Below are 23,589 nucleotides of genomic sequence, written 5' to 3' on the forward strand. Positions count from 1 at the left end.
CAGTTTCACGGTCGATGTCACTGTCGCTTTAAAGCGCACCTTCCCACCGCTAGAGTGACACCGACAAGACGGCGGCGTGCCCGCAGACAAGGCGGCAGCGTGCCCGCAGACGTGTGCCAGCGTGCCGCACTCGCACCGTGTCACATTTCTCTCTGGAAGCCGGACGAGGCGAGACGTGAAAGGATGCACGTAGCGCTTCGTTGCAAGGTAGGCGCCATCGGAAGAAACAAATGAGGCGTTTGTGGTGCGTTTGTTGTGCACGTTTTTTTTTATGCTTTAGACACGCTCGAACGTGCAACCTGCATTTGGCGACGGCACTGAACAAAAGAATCGCAATTACCATCACCGTCAAAAATTCAACGCAGCATTACGCCCCTGCTGCGAATATATATAATTATGAATAATAACGCATTAGTTGTGTCTGTCACCTCGCCGGCTGTTGCAGCAGATTAGCCGTTACTAGCGCATGTTTTTTTTATGCGTGATGCTATCTTTGCCGCCACATGGTCGCAGACGTGAGGGTGGTTCCCGCCTTGCAGGGGGCTCCTGGGTGCACCAAGACGGAAGACCCGGAATAGATGTGCATGTTCGTTGCAATCGTTTCATCCGTGCGCTCACTTGGATTTATCGTGTTAAATACCATTGACGCCCGTAACGCCTGAAAGCGAGACATGTTGTTTTTATTCTCGATCATCTGAATGCATGTATACTTTGAAACCAAATGTAAAACATATATTGGACTTTTAAAAGCGTCCACTATGCATGGGGAGATTCCTATTCTTCCACAGGGAAATTTGTAACATTTACTGTACCTCACAGCGTCAATTTTTACCCGATTTGGGCCATTGATCTTGAAACCCTTCAAGCATTAAATTAATAACACTCAGAGGCTAAAAATGACTACAGATTGTCTAAACCAGTCTTTCTTTTTCATAAATGTACCCCCTGTGAAATATGTTTTCAGCCAAGTGTCCCTTAGCCAGCATTTTGGGGGGTTAAAAAAAGAAAAACGTAAAACATGCCAATCAATGTCTGATTTATGAAACTTCATTTGTATTATCAAATCAATCAAATATAAAATCAATATAGCGTGTCCTCTTGTATCATAGAAGGAATCCATTATGAAAAATAAATAAAGTCGTTATTAACACAAGTCATTCGAGAAATTCCGATGTTGATCTCGGTTCAAAAATCGGAGCAGATGCAATATAACACATAGAATATAAACTTCAATATAAAACCTGAATTATAATGAGTGCGGGTTTGTGATTATTTATGTATATAGCAGTTTAGAATTTGCAGGATGGTTATATTTTGAACTTTAACACGATTATATAATTAGCGTGAAATTTCAACTCCTTTTTTTTTTCAATGCTTTCTCCTTTGCTTTCACAAAAAAAAAAAATCGAAAAAGGTCCCGCAGTGGTACCAGGTATGCGCGAGGGTTAAAACAGGAGCACCAACAATATCTTAAACATTTTACCCGGAAGAGAAAAGGCAAAAACAAAACACTGAGCTAATATAAATGACATTTATTATAATGTGATTTTGAAAAAAATGTATAAACTCCCCACAGACTCTGACAATGAGAGTGCTGCACCTCCTAGTGGCGTGGATGTGCAATTACACTTCACACAGCAAACGCCAAGTTTATTCCTCTGGGTCATATGTGCCTTGCTATCGATCAAACGTGCTATTATTTTTAATCGTTTTATCCCTGCTAAGGGACTGCGTTTATGTTAAATGGAGAAATGTGGTAGTACAGCAGAGTAGTTTCATTTGTCTTGTTCCTCGGCGAGAACCGACATTCAATACAGCAAGGCTATCTTTTCAGCAATTCTCTAAACTATCAACAACAACAAAAACAGCTTTCTCCCTCTTAATCTGGAAAAGCTGCTGAGTAATAAGTAATCCTCTTCCACCCTTCAAACACATCAGATTACTAGTCAGAATGTTACGCAATCAGATGCTGAGCTCAAATCAGTCAGTAGCGATAGGAAGCCTATATATATATATATATATATATATATATATATATATATATATATATATATATATATATATATATATATATATATATATATATATATATATATATATATATATATAAGGGCTACACAGTTAATGGAATTTTAGTCATGATCATAATAGTTGCTGCCACGATTAATTAAGATATTCCTCAGTGATATTAGCAATTAAAAAGTCAAGCTTTTTTTACGTCAAATCAAGTATTTTGTAATCCTAACACCAGGGGGCAATGTTGCATGATAAAAGCTTTCTCAGCCTAATATATTATTGACCAGTGTGAAATTGCATTGAGTTTCTCACCTGATTCCTAATATATACCGATACTGTGCTAGCTGCAATGGAGACACGTTTTGAAAAATCAGATTGGCAAAACATTGGAATGTATTTGGTTTACAATGATCATAAATGGCATTTTGACTGCTAATTGATTAAACTTTGCATAAAAGTAAATCATGTGCTTGGTTCTAAGTCGGCTTCATTTTTTGTCCTTGATTTGCACTCAGCAAGTACCGTATTTTCCGCACTATAAGGCACACCTAAAAGCCTTAATTATTTTTAAAAAGCTGACGGTGCGCCTTATAATCCAGTGCGCCTTATATATGGATCAATATTGAGATTGGGATTGGTAGATGGTGAATGAACTGATAAAGTAAACTTTACCTGTTTATTTTGGTGTTTACCATTAAACAAGGTTGTTCATATTGAGTTATTATGCTATTGAGAGTTTAGATTTATTATTTGAGTTATTATTGTGATTACTTTGAGTATTACTATATTGTGATTGAAAAAGTTTGAAAACATGTCATTAATTAAGGATGCGCCTTATATATGGAAAACGTTTTAAAATATGTCATTAATTGAGGGCGCGCCTTATAATCCGGTGCGCCTTATAGTGCGGAAAATACGGTAAGTTAGCGCGTTTCGCTGTGTGCCCAGTTTTTACAATACAGTATCTTGGTCGAATTAGTTATTATTATATTCTTTATTTTATTTGATAATTACTATGAAGCGTTGTTTATCGACTGCTTGTTTAAAAAAGGTCAATAAATAGACGCGTTTGACCAAACATCGTGACTCCAATAGCGACCAAAATAATGGTGATTATTATTTTGTCCGTAATGGCGCGGCCCTTTTGTCAACTCATAAAACGCTTGTCAGACCCCGCCGATTGATTTCAACGCAACAAAGCAGGAGCGCGGCGTGAAACGTCACCTCTGAACTTGCTCTTCCGAGTCAGATGGCGCCTTTGAAGGCAGAAACCTGGTGCGCTCGTTTGTGCCTCGATTTCACATCATTGCGCTTTATAATAGCAACAGGCATAGTAAAATGCGCCCGCGTGGGTTTATACTTTGGCACACGATGCTCCGGGGAGTTTGTTTTCCTAGTTTGGCCTCCTCTGTTTACTTTGTAAACTGGGTCACGCCATCCCATTCAAATTGAGCGGCATTAGTTTTGCATTGTGGTTAGTGCGACAGAACAGCATGTATTAAATGACGGCGCTGTCATGGTGACAATATTGCAATGTTTTCAAAGCTGTTTGATACATATTTGAATAGAGGGCTGTCAAAATATTCAAAATTTCTCCTTTTCATTAGTTAAAGTGATAGCGTGGAAGATTTAAACAGTTTTTCATTACGGCCAGCAGGAGGTGCTGCATTTAGCATTTTCCGTAGCTATAACAAACATGGCCGCCTCCGGAGAAGTGTCCCGTCGTGTAATATCATTTAATGATAACTAGACCTATGATTATATTTAAAACATACTGTTGGTCGTTATGAACACATTCATTTGCAAGTTTTTGGAATTTACAATCATTAAATTTATTCCTTTTTAATTAAAAAAACAGTCAAAATATTACACACTGTCCCTTTAAGCTCTATATAGCACAATATGTTTTCTGTATTCTATATTGTGGACCTGTATTTGTGGTGTGTAGCTATTTGTATTTGGTACGCGCAGCATCCACTTCAAGCTGTGGGCCTGGAAGGGGGCTCCTCCCACCTGTGGTCCCTTCTGAAGGTTTCTGATTTTCCTCAAAATGGGGTTTTGGAGTTTTTCCTCCCGCTTCTGGGAGCTTTGACAGGGGATGCTGTTGTGTACCTTACACATGCAGCATCCACTTCAAGCTGTGGGCCTGGAAGGGGGCTCCTCCCACCTGTGGTCCCTTCTGAAGGTTTCTGATTTTCCTCAAAATGGGGTTTTGGAGTTTTTCCTCCCGCTTCTGGGAGCTTTGACAGGGGATGCTGTTGTGTACCTTACACATGCAGCATCCACTTCAAGCTGTGGGCCTGGAAGGGGGCTCCTCCCACCTGTGGTCCCTTTTGAAGGTTTCTGATTTTCCCCAAATTGGGGTTTTGGAGTTTTTCCTTCCCCTTCTGGGAGCGTTTACAGGAGATGCTGTTGCATACCTTACACATGCAGCATCCACTTCAACCTTTGGGCCTGGAAGGGGGCTCCTCCCACCTGTGGTCCCTTCTGAAGGTTTCTGATTTTCCCCAAATTGGGGTTTTGGTGTTTTTCCTTCCCCTTCTGGGAGCTTTGAGCAGGGGATGCTGTTGTGTACCTTACACTGAAAAGATTTTTTTGTATGACTTCTTTTTTCGAAAGAAGTCTCCACATGACCTCTTTTCATCTGTGAAGCCCTTTGAGACTTCTGTGATTCAGGGCTATATAAATAAAATTTGATTGATTGATTGATTGATTGATTGATTAAGCTTTGTGTAAGTATTTGGACCATTTTGAGGTCATTTTTCCCACATCATTCTCACTTTATTTTAGCCAAGGAATGGCACACTCCTTCTAATGTTAAATTTAGTGGTCGTGCCATATTGAAATTTGACATGTTGGTTCCAATTGGGTGAAATTTCAGCTGCGTACTTTCCTCTTTCAACGCTTTCCCTTTGATGTGAAATACCGCAAAATAAATTCAAACGTGGTGAAACCCATTCAGTCAAGCAATTACACTCTACGCTACATCTACGTATGTAAAGTTGTTATTTACACGGAAAAAAAAACCCGCCTGCTACATCAAAGCTTTCAGTAAAGGTAATGAAGCCACTTATGATCAAGGCTGTCTACTATCCAACCTTAAAAACCTACCTTGCAGGCCATGTCAAAAATGCATTTTCAGTGAATGCCACGGGCCGCAAAAATGTAGATGGCTGGCCATAAATGGCCCCCGGGCCACAGTTTGCACACCCCTAATTTAAATATTTCCCAAATAGTCGAATTAATGCTTGATAATGATTTATTTGGTTTACAAAAATAACGTTAAGGAAAGCAGAAAGTTTTATCACTTGGATCAGCGGCATCAAAGCCATTTTAGCTCTGGGGCCACATTCTTTTCTCAGGCGGGCCGGACAGAAAAAATCATTCTGTTTAACTTAAAAACAATCAGTTACATGTAGATTTTGGCCTGCTCTCAAGCAGTCAACTTAAATTAACTTAAAATAAAAGTAAAGATAATAAGAGAATACATTTTTGGTCCGCAGTACAGTGTAAACTCAGCATTTTTCCGTAAATTGCATGAAATGAGTGGACATTTTCTATGATCATTTTTTTGTATTCTTTCATATAAAACCCCTATCCATGTATATGTATATGTGCGCTCAAAACATACACACACACAGCTAGCTAACAAGCTAACTAAAAGAATTATTCTGCCATGGACCTTCAGTCACGCACATGCACCCGCGCAACACGAAACAGTCAAGATGAAACTTCAAGAAATGTCTTTTTTTTTTTTTCCTGACATGGGCGGTGGACAGAACAGGGTCACTTAATGTCACTCGCGGGTCACCACACACACACACACACACACACACACGCACACACACACGCACGCACGCATCAGAACATTGTCAAAACAAAAGTGAAAAACACGACCGCTGCCTTTTTCCTGTCAAAACGAAACAGAAACTTTTCATTCTTCGCGCTCCCCACAGACACTTGCTCACATAATTTTGGCAGCGCGGCTTTCCTGAAGAAACCTACCCATGAGGAGAATGGATGTTAGCCGTTTCCCTGCCTGGATCCCAGTTTCCTGTAAATCAGCTCTTTTATATTCTGAGTGAAAACAGGTGGCGAATTATTCATAACAACGATCGGAACACTTTAAAAAAACGCAATAGAATGGAATAGAAATGTTTTTATTGCCATTTTATAGCTGGTATACAATGAAATTGGGGTACATGAAATAAATATTAACAATAAGTAGAATGAATATGGAAGAAGGAGAATATCTTTGCATGTAAACAAATATTATTTATTGTAATTCAGTGTTTGTAATTCAAATAAATTAGTGCTTCTCTTTTTTCCAAAGGATTTCCCAAGGAAAGAGAAAACGTTTTGCACCCCCCACTCAATGCAGACTATAAATGAGATCATGATCAATGAAAATTTGATAAATAGACCTAAAATTGTATTTATTTTAATGAAAAGAAAAAGCAATTCAAATAAATTTCCAGTGAATGTCAACTTTCCTTTTGATGGGTTACAACCTATTCTGAAACTGAAAAAAATAGCTTAAAATGAATCAACGTGCCTGAAATTCAAAAAAAAGTGTCAATTCTTATTCAAACTAGATACATTTTAGACCAATTGAACAGTTTGATGCGGAAAAAAATAAATAAGTAAAGATTAATAATTGTGCTGTTTATCGATCTGGAAAATTACCACTAATTATTTAAATATTTTAACCCGAAAAAAGGGACGATACATTGAGCAAATTTTATATCTAAATCAGATTAATCATTAATTTTATTGGAAAAAAAAAGTTGTGGACAGCGATTGAAAATGTTTAAAAACTCCCACAGACTTTCACGATGAGTGCCACCTGGTGCCATAAATGCGCAATTACACTACACATCGCAGCCCCTCCCATGTAAAAAAAAAAAAAAAAAAAAATGTCATTCCTTAGGTCAAAGCAATTGTTTGATGTCTTTGATGTGCTTATGTCAGGAATAGGAACCACAAGAAAAAAGCTTTTAATTTGACAAAAGAGCAAAGAGCACAAACATCTTGTCCAAAGTAGAGAAGGACTGATGTCAGTTTTTTGAACAAGCCCAAGGACAAAAAACTGAGAGGTGAGTAGTAATACCTTTATTTCATTGCATTTATACACCCAATTGCTAGACGATGGATGAATGCGCATATTTGAGTTTGCTTCAATCGAGATTTGTTCTTTTTCGGATGCTAACCATTAGCAAAATCTGACGTGGTTTCACTTCTCAAATGGCCGACTTGTCAACACGACTCGCAAACGTAGGACTGAGAGGTGCGTTTCGGATATGAAAAACAAAACGGCTCAGCAGGAAATGAACTAGCCGTTCCGAAAAATCAATCCAATTTCTGGAAATTTCTGATAGACACGGCTGCACGATTATGGCCAAAATAATAATCACCATTATTTGGGTCTATATTGAAATCACGATTACTCACGATTATGTTTGTTGAGACATGTTTATTGCCCTTTTTTTAAACAAGCAGTTTATAATCAAGGCTTGACACTTACAAGAAATAATAATAAACCATGATAAATAATTAAATTAGTTGCCGAGTGCAAACCAATGAAAAAAATGAAGCCTACTTCGAACTATGCACACGGTTTACTTTTAAGCAAATGTTAATGAATTAGCTGTCAAGAGGTCATTTTCGGTCATTTCAAATTTCCGAATTTATTCCAGTTTTTCAAAATGGGTCTCAATTGACAGATTGCATTGCATATATTAGGAATCAGGTGAGAAACTCAATGCCATTTCACACTGGTAAATAATATATTCTGGAATGAAAATGAAATGTTTTTGTCATGCAAACATGTGGGAAACATTGCCTCCTGGTGGTAGGATGACAAAGTGCTCGATTTGACATGTAGTGAAGCCAGCTTTTTAAAAGTAAATAACGCCGAAGATCATCTCAATTAATCGTGGCAGCCATTATCGTGATCGCGATTAAAATCGATTAATTGTACATCCCTAATCCCAATGATGTATTTATACGTCATTACTGCATTCAGACATTTATTCTGATGTCAAAGTGCCCCTCCGTCGTCCATTGCTAACCTCACATGACTCACACGTTTTCTGGGATTGGTCGCAATTTATCGGCTTGCTCGTCCACATGTGCAATTTTTTTAAAGATTCATTCAACCCTTAATGGTTTAATACGTTTTTACTGAAGCCAGACGTCCATAAAGTAGCTGGAAAAACAATTTCATTATCGTAAAAAGCCAGAGAACATATCTATACTATGATCCCAAATTTAAACTTTAGAACTATGCACGTGGTTTACGTTTAAGCAAATTTTAATCAATTAGCTGTCAAGTGGTCATTTTCGGTCATTTCAAATTTCCGAATGTATTCCAGTTTTTCAAAATGGGTCTCGATTGACAGCTTGCACCGCATATATTAGGAACTCAATGCCATTTCACACTGGTAAATAATATTCAGAATAAATAATATATTGCATGATGCATTCAAAGGGGATTTTGAAAAAAAAATCACCACAATGTCAGTATACAAAACTGCACTGTTACACAGAAAAGTCGATACAGATCATACATTCTCTGAAGAGGACGAGGGGAAAAAAAACGGCAACATTGTGTTGCGGCGCCAGAGCCGAACAGGCCCCGCCCCCTCCCCACGTGCTCCCTCAACACTCCAATATAAGAGGCTTTCTCATGATCTTAGGAAGTGTTTCACTTTCATCTTTTCCACGTTCACTTTTACCAAGTGCAGGTAGGTTGCTCCAACTCCTAACATTTGACACGGATCCACTTTTTCGGACAGTTTGCTTTACAGCTTGTATAATTTGCAGGTTTTAATCGATCACTGTGTTGGATCACTTGTTGACCTTGCAGGTAGCTCGGGTTGACTTGTGAATAGTTGGCTCTTTTTGTATGCTCATCTTACCGCTTCACAAAGTTAGTGGTAAAGAAGAAGAATGGAAATGGAGTTTTTTTTTTTTTTTTGTTTTTGACGAATACCAAAAGACTTTCCCGTCCCATTTTTGCATTGCACTTTTCATTCAAAGTAGATGGCGGCCCCGGATGTAAAAAAAAGGGAAATAACAGTCTCTAAATGACGGTTAAGGCATGCGAAAGTGCCTTTTGTTTCATTGATGCGTGTTCTACTTCAACGTTTGCCAAAAATATTTTTGTATTTTTGTGTAATACTATGACTAACACTGCCTATTTCCTTTTGATGTCTTCTATTGAGAAATATTTTCAGTAGGGGTTGGAAGTAGATTGTTGCAATCAGCTAATTATAGTGACAGTGTTTTTTTTTTTTTATCGTGTAGCGTACTCATTTTTTATCCCTTTTTAAATGCTGATTATCGATTTGTTTTCGTACATCAGGCTTCTAATGCTTGAAAACAAAAGTCAGTCAGTCACACACTTGGTGAACACCAGTGATGGGGATATGATTGTGAAGCTTTTTTACTCCTCTGGCGCGGTGGTTCTTAAATGGTGGCACACCTGGGCTAAGTTAATGATTCATTTTTGTGAACAGACTTCTTCTGTACCCCCAAAAGAGGATGCTTTATGTTTAATAATATTTATTTATGTGTTCATTTTTTGAGATGCGGTCTGACATTATATGCTGATTACTTTTTTTGAGGATAAATATTTATGAATAATTAGTTAATGATTTACTTTTGTGAACATATCCTCACTGTAATCCCAAAAGACGACGCTTTATGCGTAATATTTTTCTGTGAACAAATATGTATTTATAATTATTTCTTTTAGAGAAGCGGCCTGACACTTTTTGGTGATTTTTTTTTTTTTGCAAACAAAATATTTATTATGACTTCCTGGCTAAAATACCAAATTTTGAAGCTGTTAACTTACATTTTTTTTAACAGTTTTGAAGTGGCCTTTGATTTCAAAATGTGTGACGATCATACTTAAAAAAAATTGACTCATAATGGCCCTCCGACAGAAACCATAACTACAATGTGGCCCATGTTAAAAATGGTTCAGTCCGAAGAACTGTTTAACTTTTTTAAAAAATGCCCCAAACACCTTTGTAGGAGTAATATGCACTTCCACATTTAGCCTACCACATCAATGCAAAGCACCCAGCTGTAACTGCAGCCACAGCTGGCGATAGGAACAAAGACGCTAATGTAGCAAATGATATCAAAGCTCTCTGCCAAAATAAACTCACCCCGTTTTTGAGCAAGTGTGTGACGTACAGGATGGACGATGTTTCATTTGCAGGATTTTAACTGAAAATGAACGTTTTGGAAACCTTCCAAATGCCAATTCTTTGATTACTCGCATTATATGCATATTTTTACAAGGCCAAAAGTGAAAGTAAAACTCATTCTTGGTTCGGTCTTGTTTTGCAACTGCTAAGTTTTCCCATTGTCCCCCATGTCAATGGAAAACACACGTCCCCCAAACCATCAAGTCTCAGAATTCTCTGAATACTTATCGGTGGCAGAATGTTTTATTTGGCCGTTAAAAGGGACAAAAATACAAAGATTTTCGATCTATTTTCATGTCTTTGCAGGACGCCACGAGTCAACTATTCATGTTGCCTTCGACAGCACAAGAACTGCCATAGGACTCTCAGCCACTTGGATTGAGAAGCTGGAACATTTCATCTTGGCCCGCTTCATATTTTCTTCTTCTTCTCAAGAAGCATTAATTGTCCTTTCCACGCCCGATTCTTACCCCCATCCGCATCCCGAGACCCCCGATGGTCAATGCCGATACCTCCTTCAGCTCCAGGCAGGAGCTCCTGGACCTTCACGGCCTCCCGCTAAGCAGGGGTCCCTCTCTGGACACCCCCAGTCCCGCGGACTCCCCCGCAGACTCTCGGCCCGTTCAAGTGTGCATTTTCACCAGAGCGTCCTCGTTCCCCGGACAGATGTACGAAGCGCAAAACGCCCCGTTGACCGAGTCGGAGGTTCAGTTCAATCGAGGCGGCAAAGACTCGGAGCAGCTTTGCGGCTGGGGGGCCGTGACGCCCAAAGCCATCCAAGTCTTCAACACCCCTCGTTGGATCTTGTTTTTCCTGTGCGTGGCCTCATTCCTCCAAGGGATGACCATCAACGGCTTCATCAACACGGTGGTGACGACCATCGAGAGGCGCTTCGACCTGCGGAGCTACGAGGCGGGCGTCATCGCCAGCTCCTACGACATCGCCGCGTGCATCTGCCTGGCGTTCGTCAGCTACTTTGGCGGGACGGGCCACAAGCCTCGCTGGTTGGGTTGGGGGGTGCTGGTCATGGCTCTGGGTTCTCTGGTCTTCGCTTTGCCTCACTTCGCCACGCCGCCTTACCAGGTCAGTCTGTCCAAGGAAAACGGGATGTGCTCCGCCAACCGGACCAGCCCTTGCCAGGACGAAGCCGGCGGGGGATTGTCCAGCTATCGATTTGTCTTCATGCTGGGACAGTTTCTCCACGGGGTGGGCGCCACGCCCCTTTACACGCTGGGAGTCACGTATCTGGATGAGAACGTCAAGTCAAACTACGGGCCTGTTTACACAGGTGAGTCACGTTCGAAATCAGATGCAAATTCCAGATCCGGAAAGGACGAACCCTGCCGGGGTTTGGCTTTACCCACAGGTGCCGCTACTCTACCTTCAGTCAAATTAGCTCGCGGCGTAGAAGCGAGAAGTCTGAAATCAAACTGTGTCAGGGTTCTTGATTTCCTGATTTCTCCATCTCCGGTGATACTCCAAAGCAACCAATTGACAGCCATTGTTAGCTCAATATGCCTGTGCAGTGTCCTTGAGGGACAGTTGAGTCCAAACTTGTTCCTCGGGGGCTGCTACTCTGATCCTGATCATTTGAATCATGTGTCTTGGAAGATGGAAAAAGTCAGGTTCAGGCAAGCTAGAACGTTTAGGAAACAACAAACCAGGAGGAAGACAAGTAGCTTTTACTCGTGAGGTGAGGCTAGCGGGGAGAGATGTTTGTACAGTTCACCCATCTACAGTTCACTCTTTTATTCATTTGCCTTGGCTAAGCAATTGTTACCCTTAATGGTTGGGGAAGATATATGGTAACGACGTAATATAATTGGTTTGTGATCGTTGGGGATGTAGGTGCGAGTCCATTCCGTGATAGTCTTTCCCAGGAACACAAACACCGACCCCATGCTGACCCGCTCTCGGTCAGGTGGTGGCTTCTGCTTTTCTCTTACAGCTGTTGGAGATGTGCTGTCTCCTTGCACGTTCAACTCAAGCAGAAATATAAAAAAACTGGTGTAGCAGTCCTCAAACACTGCTTTTGGAACTATGTGTGTGTCTGTGTGGGAATCTTCAAGTGATACACCCCTGCTTTCATTTTGTGTCCCCAGGGATTTTTTACACGGCAGCCATTGTGGGTCCGGCGGCGGGATATCTGCTCGGGGGTTACTTCCTCAACATTTACACTGAGATCCATCTCACGTAAGTCTGCTTTTGAGTTATGAGTTAAGTTATTAAACAACTATCCCGTAAGTTATTTGTAAAATAAAAGGAAGGTGGAGGTTCACAAAATAATAAGGAAAAAAAATACCGTATTTTTCAGACTATAATCCGTAACTTTTTTCTCATGATTTGAGCCCTGCAGTTTATATTATATACATAGCTTATATTAGCGGCATCTTTTTTATTTCATTAATTATTTTTATTATTATTAGATATTATTTATTATTTATCCTAGACACCAGGAGACAATCCCCGGTAAAGCAAATGTGCGTATCTGTTCACGGTCTCAATTTATGGAACGACGATGAAATAGAAGTGAAAAGATGTGAATCAGCGGCTTTGCTCAAAAAGTTTTGAAAGTACAGTATTAAAAATATTTTTAAAAAATGTGTGACTTGAATCAAATCATGTGTGATAGTTTGTGAAGTGTAAATTTCACACATTTATGATTGTATTTATGTATAATTGTCTATATGAAATCTGTGCAATGTGTTTTATATGTTCACTAAACTAATCAATCACAAATGAAGATGGTATCGAAGTATGGATTTTGCATTTAAACTGCTATTTTATTTTGCACTATTCGGTTAGTGTTACGTTGAAATAATTTTCTAAAAATGCTGTAAGCAGGCAAGTAAATAAAAGAGCTTAAAAGGTAAATGCAGTGGGCCCCCGTGTTACGAACTTAATCCGTTAAGCGGCTACGCTCGTAACTCGAATTGCTCGCATGACGGGCAATCCAAACCTATGTTACTTAGTGAATGCGTGCAAAAACCTTAGGTAAAAACATCACAACTTTATACACATATTAAAAATTAGTAACATAATACGAAAGGTTTGTGCGTAAGATGAAAAATTCGTAAAACAGTGAGTTCGTAAACCGGGGGTGCACTGTAAATAAAACTTTCTGTGTAAATATCTGATGTTACAACCTGCAGCATTAAGTTTGTTTTATTTTGTTTATTTTTCTGTATTTGCTGCTGCTACCGGTGCTACCGGTGCGGCTTGCAGTTCAACAAATAGAGTAATACTAGCCAAGAATTAACGCTGACATCAATGATTTGGGGCAGTGCGACTCTTCTTGCGAAATGCCAAACCTCCATTTCCAAAATAATTGTCATTGTATTTTGCGCGATGACAGGACAGAGATGACGCCAGAGAATCCTCTGTGGGTCGGCGCTTGGTGGATCGGGTTCCTGCTCGGGGGAGCGGCGGCTCTGTTGGTGGCCTTCCCCATCCTGGGCTACCCGAGACAGCTCCCAGGTTTGCAAAGGACGCTCCTTCCATTTGCTTCCGTCCTCCGTCGGTCGATCTTATTTGGATCCTTTCGCAGGTTCTCAGAAGTACAAGGCCATGCGGATGTGTGAGGCCCACCAGCTGAAAGACGGCAGTCACGCCACAGCTTCGGACCCACACTTTGGCAAATCGGTTAAAGACATGCCGAGGCAAGTTGTTGTGAAGGAAATATCGGTGGAAAAATCCAAGCTGTGACAGGAACTCCCAATATTAATGTTTTCATCGCCGAGTGATGACGTAATCCACTCGAAAAAATACAGCGCGACGTCCTGTTAGACTTAAATGGCCGCTGCCGGGTCGGAGGATGAGGAGAAAGAGTGGGAGGGGCCTTAACGTGACAAATGCCACCAAGGTGCCGCATGTGCCAACTTCAAAGTAAAGCAAATGACTGGTCAAGCTTTTATTTTGAAGTTAGAATGCTGGTTGCATACTGATTAGCTTGTGAATATTTTTTTACCCCACCTGGAGGACAAGATGTATGGCGCATTCAAATGCCGTTGGACACAACAAACTCATTTGGCATAAAAGACCAGCAATACCTGTACATTAAACACTAACTCATTCAATGCCAAAGAAGCATTTTTTAGCGTTTTTTTTAAAGAGTACGAAATCCCAGATACCCAAGTATGAAATCGATACTTAAGTACATTAAGGACATTATTATCCAAATACTTAAGTATTAAATCGATACTTTACTCATTCAGTGCCATGGATGAGAATGATTGTCTTTTAAAATAGTAATGGCAATAATAAATGAGAACATTCTGGTCAAATACGATTTTTTTATGGAGAGAAGCTGACACATTTGAATATTGCGTACCTAATGTAATCCGATTGAGCACTGTACTGATAAGCGTTACCAATGGATGGCAGTGTTTCCACACTTATAACACAGCTATTACCTACATGCAAGCGTCACTGAAGAATGGAAGTCAATCATTCAACGGCAGCACTCGAGTATCAAAAACATTTGACGTGCATGTTTTTGGAATGTGGGAGGAAAACAAAGTGCCCAGAGGGAACCCTTGCAGGCATGGGGAGAACATGCAAACTGCAAGGTGGATTTGGATTTAGTATTCCAAACTGTGAGGCGGACGTGCTATCCTATACCTGCGCTAATAGTAGTTAATAATTCCATAATATTGTATTATAAAAAGATGCTCCAGGCCTTCATAAACCTGAAAAAAATGCTTCACAATATTAGAAAATTGCTCAACTCAATGATTCACAAAACTGCTCTGCAAAAAAAAAAAAAAAAAAAATCAAGCCTTTTAATCCACAGTGATTAAGCAGGGTATACTGTATTATGTAATGTTAATTATGAATGTAAGTTTACCAAGAATAGCTCAGAGCTGTTGGGATTAGCAGGGATTTCATTCAAATGGGTTGTACTAATCCTCCATCCACTTGACAAACATTTATCGAGCAAACCCGTACTTCAAAAAAGAAAATAAAAAATAACATTGAAAATCAAATACATAGGCGAGGACCAATATCAGTACTGAGCCTTAATTCAATACAGCACATCAGATTCTTGTGACAGCAGCCGATACTAGTCACTGATACCAATACACTCAGTGAGAAGTATCTGTCCCTACTTTTATACGCCCTTTATGATGCAATATCTTTCATATTTTGTCTAAAAATGTGAAAAATTATGATCAGTAATGCAAAATTCTGCCCAAAACTTTTTTTTTTGAATTGTCAAAACAATCATTTTAAAAAAAAAATTGTCAAAACAATAACGGCAGTAATTTCATTGAAATGTACCTTTTTGAATGGGTAAAAAGAAAACCTATTCAGTGATATGAGATGGTATAAAATACCGGTACCGAAATTCCGATGAAAATTTCAACCGTATCGCCCAGCCCTGTTTTTTGACGCGTGGTAGGTACAGCTATGCTTTTGCACGTAAATTCATTTTTTTCATAAGGCAAATTTTGCACTTTTACTCACATAAAAGAACAAAAGAAGAAGCGACATCTGAAAAAAGTGGTCTCAAACATCCCTAATATATACTTATGAAATGTTTTCTTTTTTTTCCCAGGTCGGTGCTGCTGCTCCTAAAGAATCCCACCTTCTTGTTTTTGTGCTTGGCCGGCGCTACGGAGGCCACCCTCATTGCTGGCATGTCTACGTTTGGGCCCAAATTCTTAGAGGCTCAGTTTAGCCTCAGTGCATCCGAAGCTGCCACGTGGTTCGGTGAGTGAGAAACGGATGACCGCGTTGGGGAAAAGTTTGGGCTTTTAGGGTTCAATACTCGACATGTAACTTATAAACTGACAACAACTCCTCCGAAGCTAAAACGTGTTAAATGAACATACGAAAAGCGTCACAATTGAGATTTCCCACATTGTCAAGGGACAGCGAACGCCTCGCCAGTGTAACGTTGACTGCGCAGGAAGCAGTTGTTTTTACGTTTCTGCACGATGCGGCTCGAGTTATTTTGCCATAAATACCCGAGGTTCCGCACCGACCGTGTTTATATCGTGTGTGTGTGTATGCCAAAATATATGCCACAATTAATAAATCACAAAAATAACCTCTGTAAGGTCTCGACTTTCATTCCAGGCAAAAGTTTCAAATTGTAATCGAAATTTACTGGAAAAAAAGGCATCAGTAAACAATTTGCACCACTGAAAGATGATTGTGTCAAAACTTGTTTGAAATTTCAATTTGCAACATCCAATTTGCTCTAACTGTCAATTTTTGATCTATATTGTTAAATATATAAATATTTCAAATTTCATAATAGCATATATGAGAGAAAGAATGTATACAACTACTGCTCAGGAGTAGATTACAACTCCAGGAGCCAATCACGTATCTTGTAGGAGTGCCCGTGAGCTGATCTGATTGCCTCTGGAGTGTAGCTCAGGAGAGCAGCGCAGCAGCAGAGCGTTCTAAGTCTCTTACCTAGATTTTTCTCCTAATAAATTGTCATTTCAAGCATAAACTCTGTTACCATGTTTGGTCAGCTACAAGCTTGACTCTAATTGGACTTCCAGGCACCACTAAACCGAGGCCAACCGGGGGCTCCCCTTAAGACGACAGCCAAGGGATGGAAACAGGAAGGGATAACAGTACAGTTACTGTATGAGGTTTACTAAAAGTAAAACGGTGTGCTGCAGTAATATTTGTGTTAAATATGTAAAGGATAAATTCTTTCCGCATTGAATCCCTCCTTTGTCCATTTCTCCAGGCTACATGGTGGTACCTGCAGGAGGGGGGGGCACTTTCCTCGGGGGCTATATCGTGAAGAAACTCAACCTCCGCTGCCGAGGCATCATTCGGTTCTGCATGTTGTGCGCCGCGGTGTGTCTGATGGCGGTCTTCATCTTTCTCATCCACTGTCCCAATGTGCCTTTGGCCGGAATCACTGCGCCGTACCACTTTTCTGTCCGGAGCCCCACGGACCAGTTTTACGACCAACCTAATCATCCGCGTCCAGGAAACAGGTAAACGGCCACTTTGAGATTTTACAAATGTGATGGTGTTATAGCCTATGTTAAATTCTTTGTTTTCGTGTTACACTTAGATCACTGTGTTGACTGATATCGTTTGAGGATTAATTTTTTTATGTATTAATCAACATTAACCGTGAATGAATTAGTCAAAGTTAAAGCCTCGGTTTATTTATTTTTTATGTGTTAATCTAATTTTTTTAATCTCTGATTTTAGACCACGTGAGACTTACAAATGTGATGGTGTTATAGCCTATGGTTAAATCCTTTATTTTCGTGTTACACTTACATCACTGTATTGACTATTATAGTTTGAGGATTATTTTTTTATGTATTAATCAACATTAACTGTGAATGAATTAGTCATAGTTAAAGCCTCGATTTATTTTTTATATGTGTTAATCTAATTTTTTAATCTCTGATTATCTGAGATTTACAAATATGATGGTGTTATAGCCTATTTTTATTTTCGTGTTACACTTAGATCACTGTTTTGCGTTAACTGTAGAACCGCAGACATGATGATTAAATTTAAGTATCTTTATTTTCGTGTTACACTTAGATCACTGTTTTGTGTTAACTGCAGAACCGCAGACATGATGATTAAATTTAAGTCTAAGTACAAAAACAGGAAAATAAGTAGACCAGCGCCTGACGAATGACGGACCAGGAAAAAAAAAAGTCTTATGTCGCTCTCTTGGTCATCACACGGACTGATGACGGGAAGGGGCCGGGAAAAATTTCCCACTGATGAAAACGCCATTGACCTTCCCATTCCTGTTCCATCTTGTCTGAATCCTTCAGCAACTCTTCGGTAACGGAAAACTTGACGGCGGGCTGCAATAAAGGCTGCGGCTGTGCCTGGGAGCTGTATGATCCGGTTTGCGGCGCTGATAACATCATGTATTACTCCCCGTGCCATGCCGGCTGTACCTCCATCAACCACGCCAAGAACTCACTCGGCAAAAAGGTAACGGGGGAAAAAAAAAACTTTTCTTTACTCGTGGCATCAGCATTTAACACTAATATGACATTGTTAACAATTTTGGTTATATTAACTGAGTTATTCATTTTTATTGCATGGATGGCCTTTGTTTCGAGTTAGGGTTTCAATAAAGACTGCATTTGAATGCAACATAGCGTCCTGACTATAGTAGCTAACGAAGTCCGGTGCCAAAATCGTCCGATGGCAGCGCAAATGAAGAGCGGTTTGTTAGCGATTCAATACGATTTTTTTATTGGCGGTAATTTTATATTGGTAGCTAGCTTTGTAATCTGACGGCAATAATGCATTCTAAAGGAGTCGCAAGGACATGCTAATCGGAAAAAAAACCTTCAGAATAAAGGAGGCCAATAAAAGATGCTACTGCATTGGCACCCATATATTTTTTTGGGCTGTTTTATTTTGAAGTTGGCCTATGTTGTACAATGGTGGTGTGTTGTTTTTGCAATCGTGTCTTTGCGATTTTATGATTCATTATTGGCCGTGTGTTGATATCGGTCGCTATGTAATGTGATGGCGGTAATTTGGGATCAAGGGGTTGTGAGGACAAGCTAATTGGAAAAAGAAACCTTCAAAATAAAAGACTGCTAAAAAATACTACATTGACGTTCATGTATTTTTTTGGTGTTTATTTTTAAGTCCGCCTACGTAGCGCAATGGCAGCATGTTTTTGCAATCGTGTCTGCGATTGAATGATTATTAGCGTTATGTTGATATTGGTAGCTATGTAATGTAATGGCGACAATTTGGGATAAAAGAGTCCAGAGGACAAGCTAATTGACTGTGAGGACCTTCAAAATAAAAGACTGCTAAAAATTACATTTTTTATTGGTGTTTATTTTGAAGTTGGCCTACGTAGCGCGTTGGTAGCGTGTTGTTGCGATGGCGTCTGCTATTAAATATGTTCTTTTCTTGGCGGTACGTTAATATTGGTAGCTACGTAATGTGATGGCGATAATTTAGGATAAAGGAGCCGTGAAGACAAGCTAATTGGAAAAAACCTTCAAAATAAAAATGCTAAAAGCTACTGCATTTACATTCAATATTTTTGGGGTGTATTTATTCATTTTGAAGCTGGCGCAATGGCGGTGTGTCGTGCCTGGAACAAAACCTTCAAAATAAAAGACCGATAATGCTACCGCAATGTATTTTTGGGTATGTTCATTTGAATTTTGCCTACTTAGCCCGATGGTGGCGCGTTGTTGTCGCTTCCCTCGCATGTCAGTGCGCATCAAATAATCATATGAAAGTAAAATTAAAAATCCGGGAGGATGATTGACAGATTATGGCCCGCGCCTAGGTGTACTCTGGATGCAGCTGTGTGCTAGCGGCTAACGCCTCGTGGGGGCAGGAAGGATACTCTGTGGCGGGAAAGTGTAGCAGCAGCTGCCGGCACATGTCTGCCTTCCTGGCGTTCTTCTTCATCATCATCTTCTTCACCTTCCTCTGCAGCATCCCGGCGCTCACTGCCACACTCAGGTGAGGCTTCAAAGGAAGTTACTTGGACAAGTCTTGAATTGACCGTAATGTGGCTTTGGTTCACCCGTGTGTGTAATGTTCTAATTGGTGTCGTTTTTCTAGATGTGTGCCAGACAGTCAGCGATCCTTTGGGCTCGGCATACAGTGGATCGTGGTGCGCACATTTGGTAAGATTCATCTTTTCAGATCCCGCCATTTTTTTTTTACGTTCAAGTCAAAATCATTACAACAAATGGGCGGTGTTATACCTGCTCGTGTTAATTGGAAATGGCGTTAAAATCGAAGAATTGGATCTTTTGGATGTAGTGACGGGGAAAATGAAGCTTGGTGAAGCACTTGACACTCAAGTGTTTCATGAAGCTTCATTTCTCCACGGCTATTTTGGAAGCTTTTCATTTGAAATCCGGTGCCCACGCATATGCGCCAGTGTTTCTTTCAACTCTTTAATGGCGGCGAACCGATTTTTGGGTCACGTGATGCAGATGTTTGTTGACTCTCTCTGAAATGGCGTTAAAATCGAAGAATTGGATCGTTTGGATGTAGCGACGGGGAAAATGAAGCTTGGTGCAGCCATTTTTTTTTACATTCAAGTCAAAATCATCACGACAAATGGGCGGTGTTAAACCTGCTCGTGTTAATTGGAAATGGCGTTAAAATCGAAGAATTGGATCTTTTGGATGTAGCGACGGGGAAAATGAAGCTTGGTGAAGCACTTGACTCTCAAGTGTTTCATGAAGGTTCATTTCTCCACGGCTATTTTGGAAGCTTTTCATTTGAAATCCGGTGCCCACGCATATGCGCCAAACGATTTTTGGGTCACGCGATACAGATGTTCGTTGACTCTCTCGATTTCTGCCTCCTTACAGGTAGCATTCCCGGACCCATCGCGTTTGGATCCTTGATTGACATGTCCTGCTTACTGTGGCAGGATCATTGCGGAGAGCAGGGTTCCTGCTACTTTTATAATAACTCAGCCATGAGTCGATACATGCTCCTTGCTGGCATCATTTATAAGGTCGGTTCTCACGCGTACTTTCATTTTTATACGCGCTGTATTTTGACTGGTATTTGCCGCATTCAGGTTTTGGGGACAATCTTCTTCTTTCTGGCCAGCGTCTTGTACAAGCCTCCTCCAGGGTCAGCGCCAAGCAGCCATGATAGCAGCGAGGACGAAAAGGGCGACTTACCTGTCAAAGACCTCGCTGTGGACCATGTCATCCTCAACCCGCACGCCAGGTTGTGACAACGGAGAAGCGAAACCCTTCACAGCTCTTTGTAATCAGTTACATACACATATATATGTATACATATACATATGTGTTTTTTCAATTTCATTGGCTTCTTTGCCATATTGTAAACCACAAAACATGTGATTTCCATTGACTTTATCGCTCTTTTTTTAACAAGTGGTTGGTCTAAATAGGATTTAATCATCACGTTCATATTTATTTTTCTAGACATATTTTGGCTGGGCTCAATCAAAATACGGAAGAACCTCAAGTGATCCAAGACTTGATAATAGATTACAAAATCGTGTTTATAATAAATGATCAATAGTATCAATCTTGATTTGGACGATGAATTGGACCGTTTACTAGTTCTATCGAGTGATGAGAAAATGAAGCTTCATGAAGCACCTGCGATACTGTATTGCTCCTCTAGATGGGGGTCTTGGTTAAACAATAAGAGTCTAGCGTAATGGTAATGTATTGAATTTTATGTATTTCCAAACCAATGTATTTACACACACACACACACACATATATATATATATATATATATATATATATATATATATATATATATATACTGCATTACTCCTCTAGTTGGTTAAACATTAAGAGTCTACCGTAATGTTAATATATTGACTTTTATGTATTTCCAAACCAATAGTGCCATCTATAAAAATATCAAGTGTTTCTTGAGGCTTCGTTTTTTCCCATCACTAGCTGTAGCCTCTCAAACCTCAAATATTCTGAACAATTTAATCCAATACGTTTCAAGTAGCTAAGAATGAAGCTCATATAGGGTTAGGGTTAAGATATTATAGCCATATTTTATCGCTCCCCGCAAATGAAAGCCATGATTTCACCCCGAAGCGCATTGTCTTCCAAATTGTTTTTTTTTTTAACGGCTTTAGTTATGCTGCTGGATATGAAATGCATTTGTCCAAGTTGGTGAACGCAACAACACGCTCGAACAATCGCAACAGGAAAGCACATATGTCTTCATGATACCTATTTCATACTAATCTGAAAAAGAAGAGATGATAGCCATTTGCTGGATCTTTCTTCAATTTTCAACCTCCATTGGTTGAGCTTTCATCATCGTTTCGTTTGATTCAGTCACAAAAAACAGCCCATTGCACTAATATATATATATATATATATATATATATATATATATATATATATATATATATATATATATATATATATATATAGATAGATATGTATATATATATATATATATATATATATATATATGAATTCCCTGTTTTGTTTTGTTTTTGTTTTTTCGCACCCAAGTCAAATACATGTATTTGTTCATGTTTTTTTGTTTTGTTTTTTTTTTACTTGAAATTTAAGGTACATCTAATGTAAATGAGCATATCTGATATGGCTAATGAAGCACCCGTTTAAAGCAAGTTGCCTAAACAATTGAAAGTTTACGTCTGCTGTTTCCACACACGTTTTTATGCATATGAAATGTATTTATTGTTTTGGCGATATCTGTGTACTTTTCTGGTCCTATGAAAGGAAATCGTAATTTGAAAATGCAATCGAAATGTGACTACAAATGTGCCAAAGTAGCTTTGAACTTTTTTTACTGCTGTCTCAGTGTTCCCCCAATTTTTGTTCCACAGTTATTGTTAATTGTCCAAATAAATCTGCTTTTATTGAGCTTTATTTGTCGTGGACAAAAATGTTGTCTATTGCTGAGGAGGAACTTCTTACTCTGTGTTGTACTTGCAGTTTAGCTTCGCTTTGTTGCAAATTGAAAATGTTTTTTTAAGCACGCCGAAGCTGAATTTGAATATATTTTTATCTGCTGTTTCATATGTGTCCATTTTTTTCTAATTAAAGCTTCAGATAAAACTCTGCGATGTTTTTTCTTTGTTTTTTTTTCTTACGGGATTACTGCACTCGTAACAGTGAAATTCGTGTTTATCAATTATCAATCAGTTATTTATATTAAAGTAAGCTTTTAAAATGGGTTTACGTTTTCAAAGTATGGAAATAGGGTTTTAAAATAGAGTTAGGGTTCAAGGTAGGGTTTCAATATTTACTTTGGGTTTCAAAGTAGGGTCTAAGCAATGGTTAGGTTTTCTAAGTAAGGGTACAAACTCGGTTTAGGGTTTCAAAATGGCTTTCAAACTAGCGTTAGGGTTTCAAAACAGGGTGTAGAAATAGCATGGGGTTTTAAACTAGGGTTGGGACTTCAAAACTAAGGTATCAAATTAGAGTTAGGGTTCAAAATACGGTTTCCATAGAGTTAGGGTTCAAGGTAGGGTTTCAATATTTACTTTGGGTTTCAAGCTAGGGTCTAAACAATGGTTAGGGTTTCTAAGTAAGGGTACAAACTCTGCTTAGGGTTTCAAAATGACTTTCAAACAAGAGTTAGGGTTTCAAAATGGTGTAAAAATAGCATAAGGTTTTAAACTAGTTTTGGGACTTCAAAAATAAGGTATCAAATTACAGTTAGGGTTCAAAGTAGGGTTTCAATAAAGGGTTTGCATGAAAAGATTTTGAAATGGGTCAGCATTTCAAAGTAAGGGTTTTAAACTATTGTTAGGGTTTTAAAATGAGTTTCATACTAGAGATAGGGTTTCAAAACGGGGGTTTAACAATAGCGTAGGCCCTACGCCGTAGGGTTTTGAACTACGGTTGGGGCT

The 23,589-nt window shown here is 39.4% G+C and overlaps 1 protein-coding gene across 3 annotated transcripts; it reads left to right on the plus strand.

Annotated features, from left to right (window-relative positions):
• On the plus strand, positions 1-22,797 carry slco4a1 (solute carrier organic anion transporter family, member 4A1). Of its 3 annotated transcripts, none has more exons than XM_088408512.1 (12): positions 1-207; positions 10,545-11,526; positions 12,341-12,431; positions 13,594-13,715; positions 13,786-13,897; positions 15,796-15,950; positions 16,951-17,206; positions 18,017-18,182; positions 19,516-19,694; positions 19,797-19,861; positions 20,561-20,709; positions 20,776-22,797. In XM_088408512.1, exons 2-12 carry the CDS (start codon positions 10,734-10,736, stop codon positions 20,935-20,937), a joined length of 2,250 nt encoding a protein of 749 aa, XP_088264638.1. In that variant the 5' UTR covers positions 1-207; positions 10,545-10,733; the 3' UTR covers positions 20,938-22,797. The 3 variants fall into 3 exon arrangements, with proteins under 3 accessions (XP_088264638.1, XP_088264639.1, XP_088264640.1); XM_088408513.1 differs by lacking the exon at positions 1-207 and adding an exon at positions 7,017-7,112; XM_088408514.1 differs by lacking the exon at positions 1-207 and adding an exon at positions 8,745-8,762.
• The last annotated feature ends 792 nt before the right edge of the window (positions 22,798-23,589 follow it).

This window comes from Hippichthys cyanospilos, chromosome 2 (assembly GCF_059441005.1).
Source record: "Hippichthys cyanospilos isolate Australia breed blue-spotted pipefish chromosome 2, RoL_Hcya_1.0, whole genome shotgun sequence".
Lineage (NCBI taxonomy): Eukaryota > Metazoa > Chordata > Actinopteri > Syngnathiformes > Syngnathidae > Hippichthys > Hippichthys cyanospilos.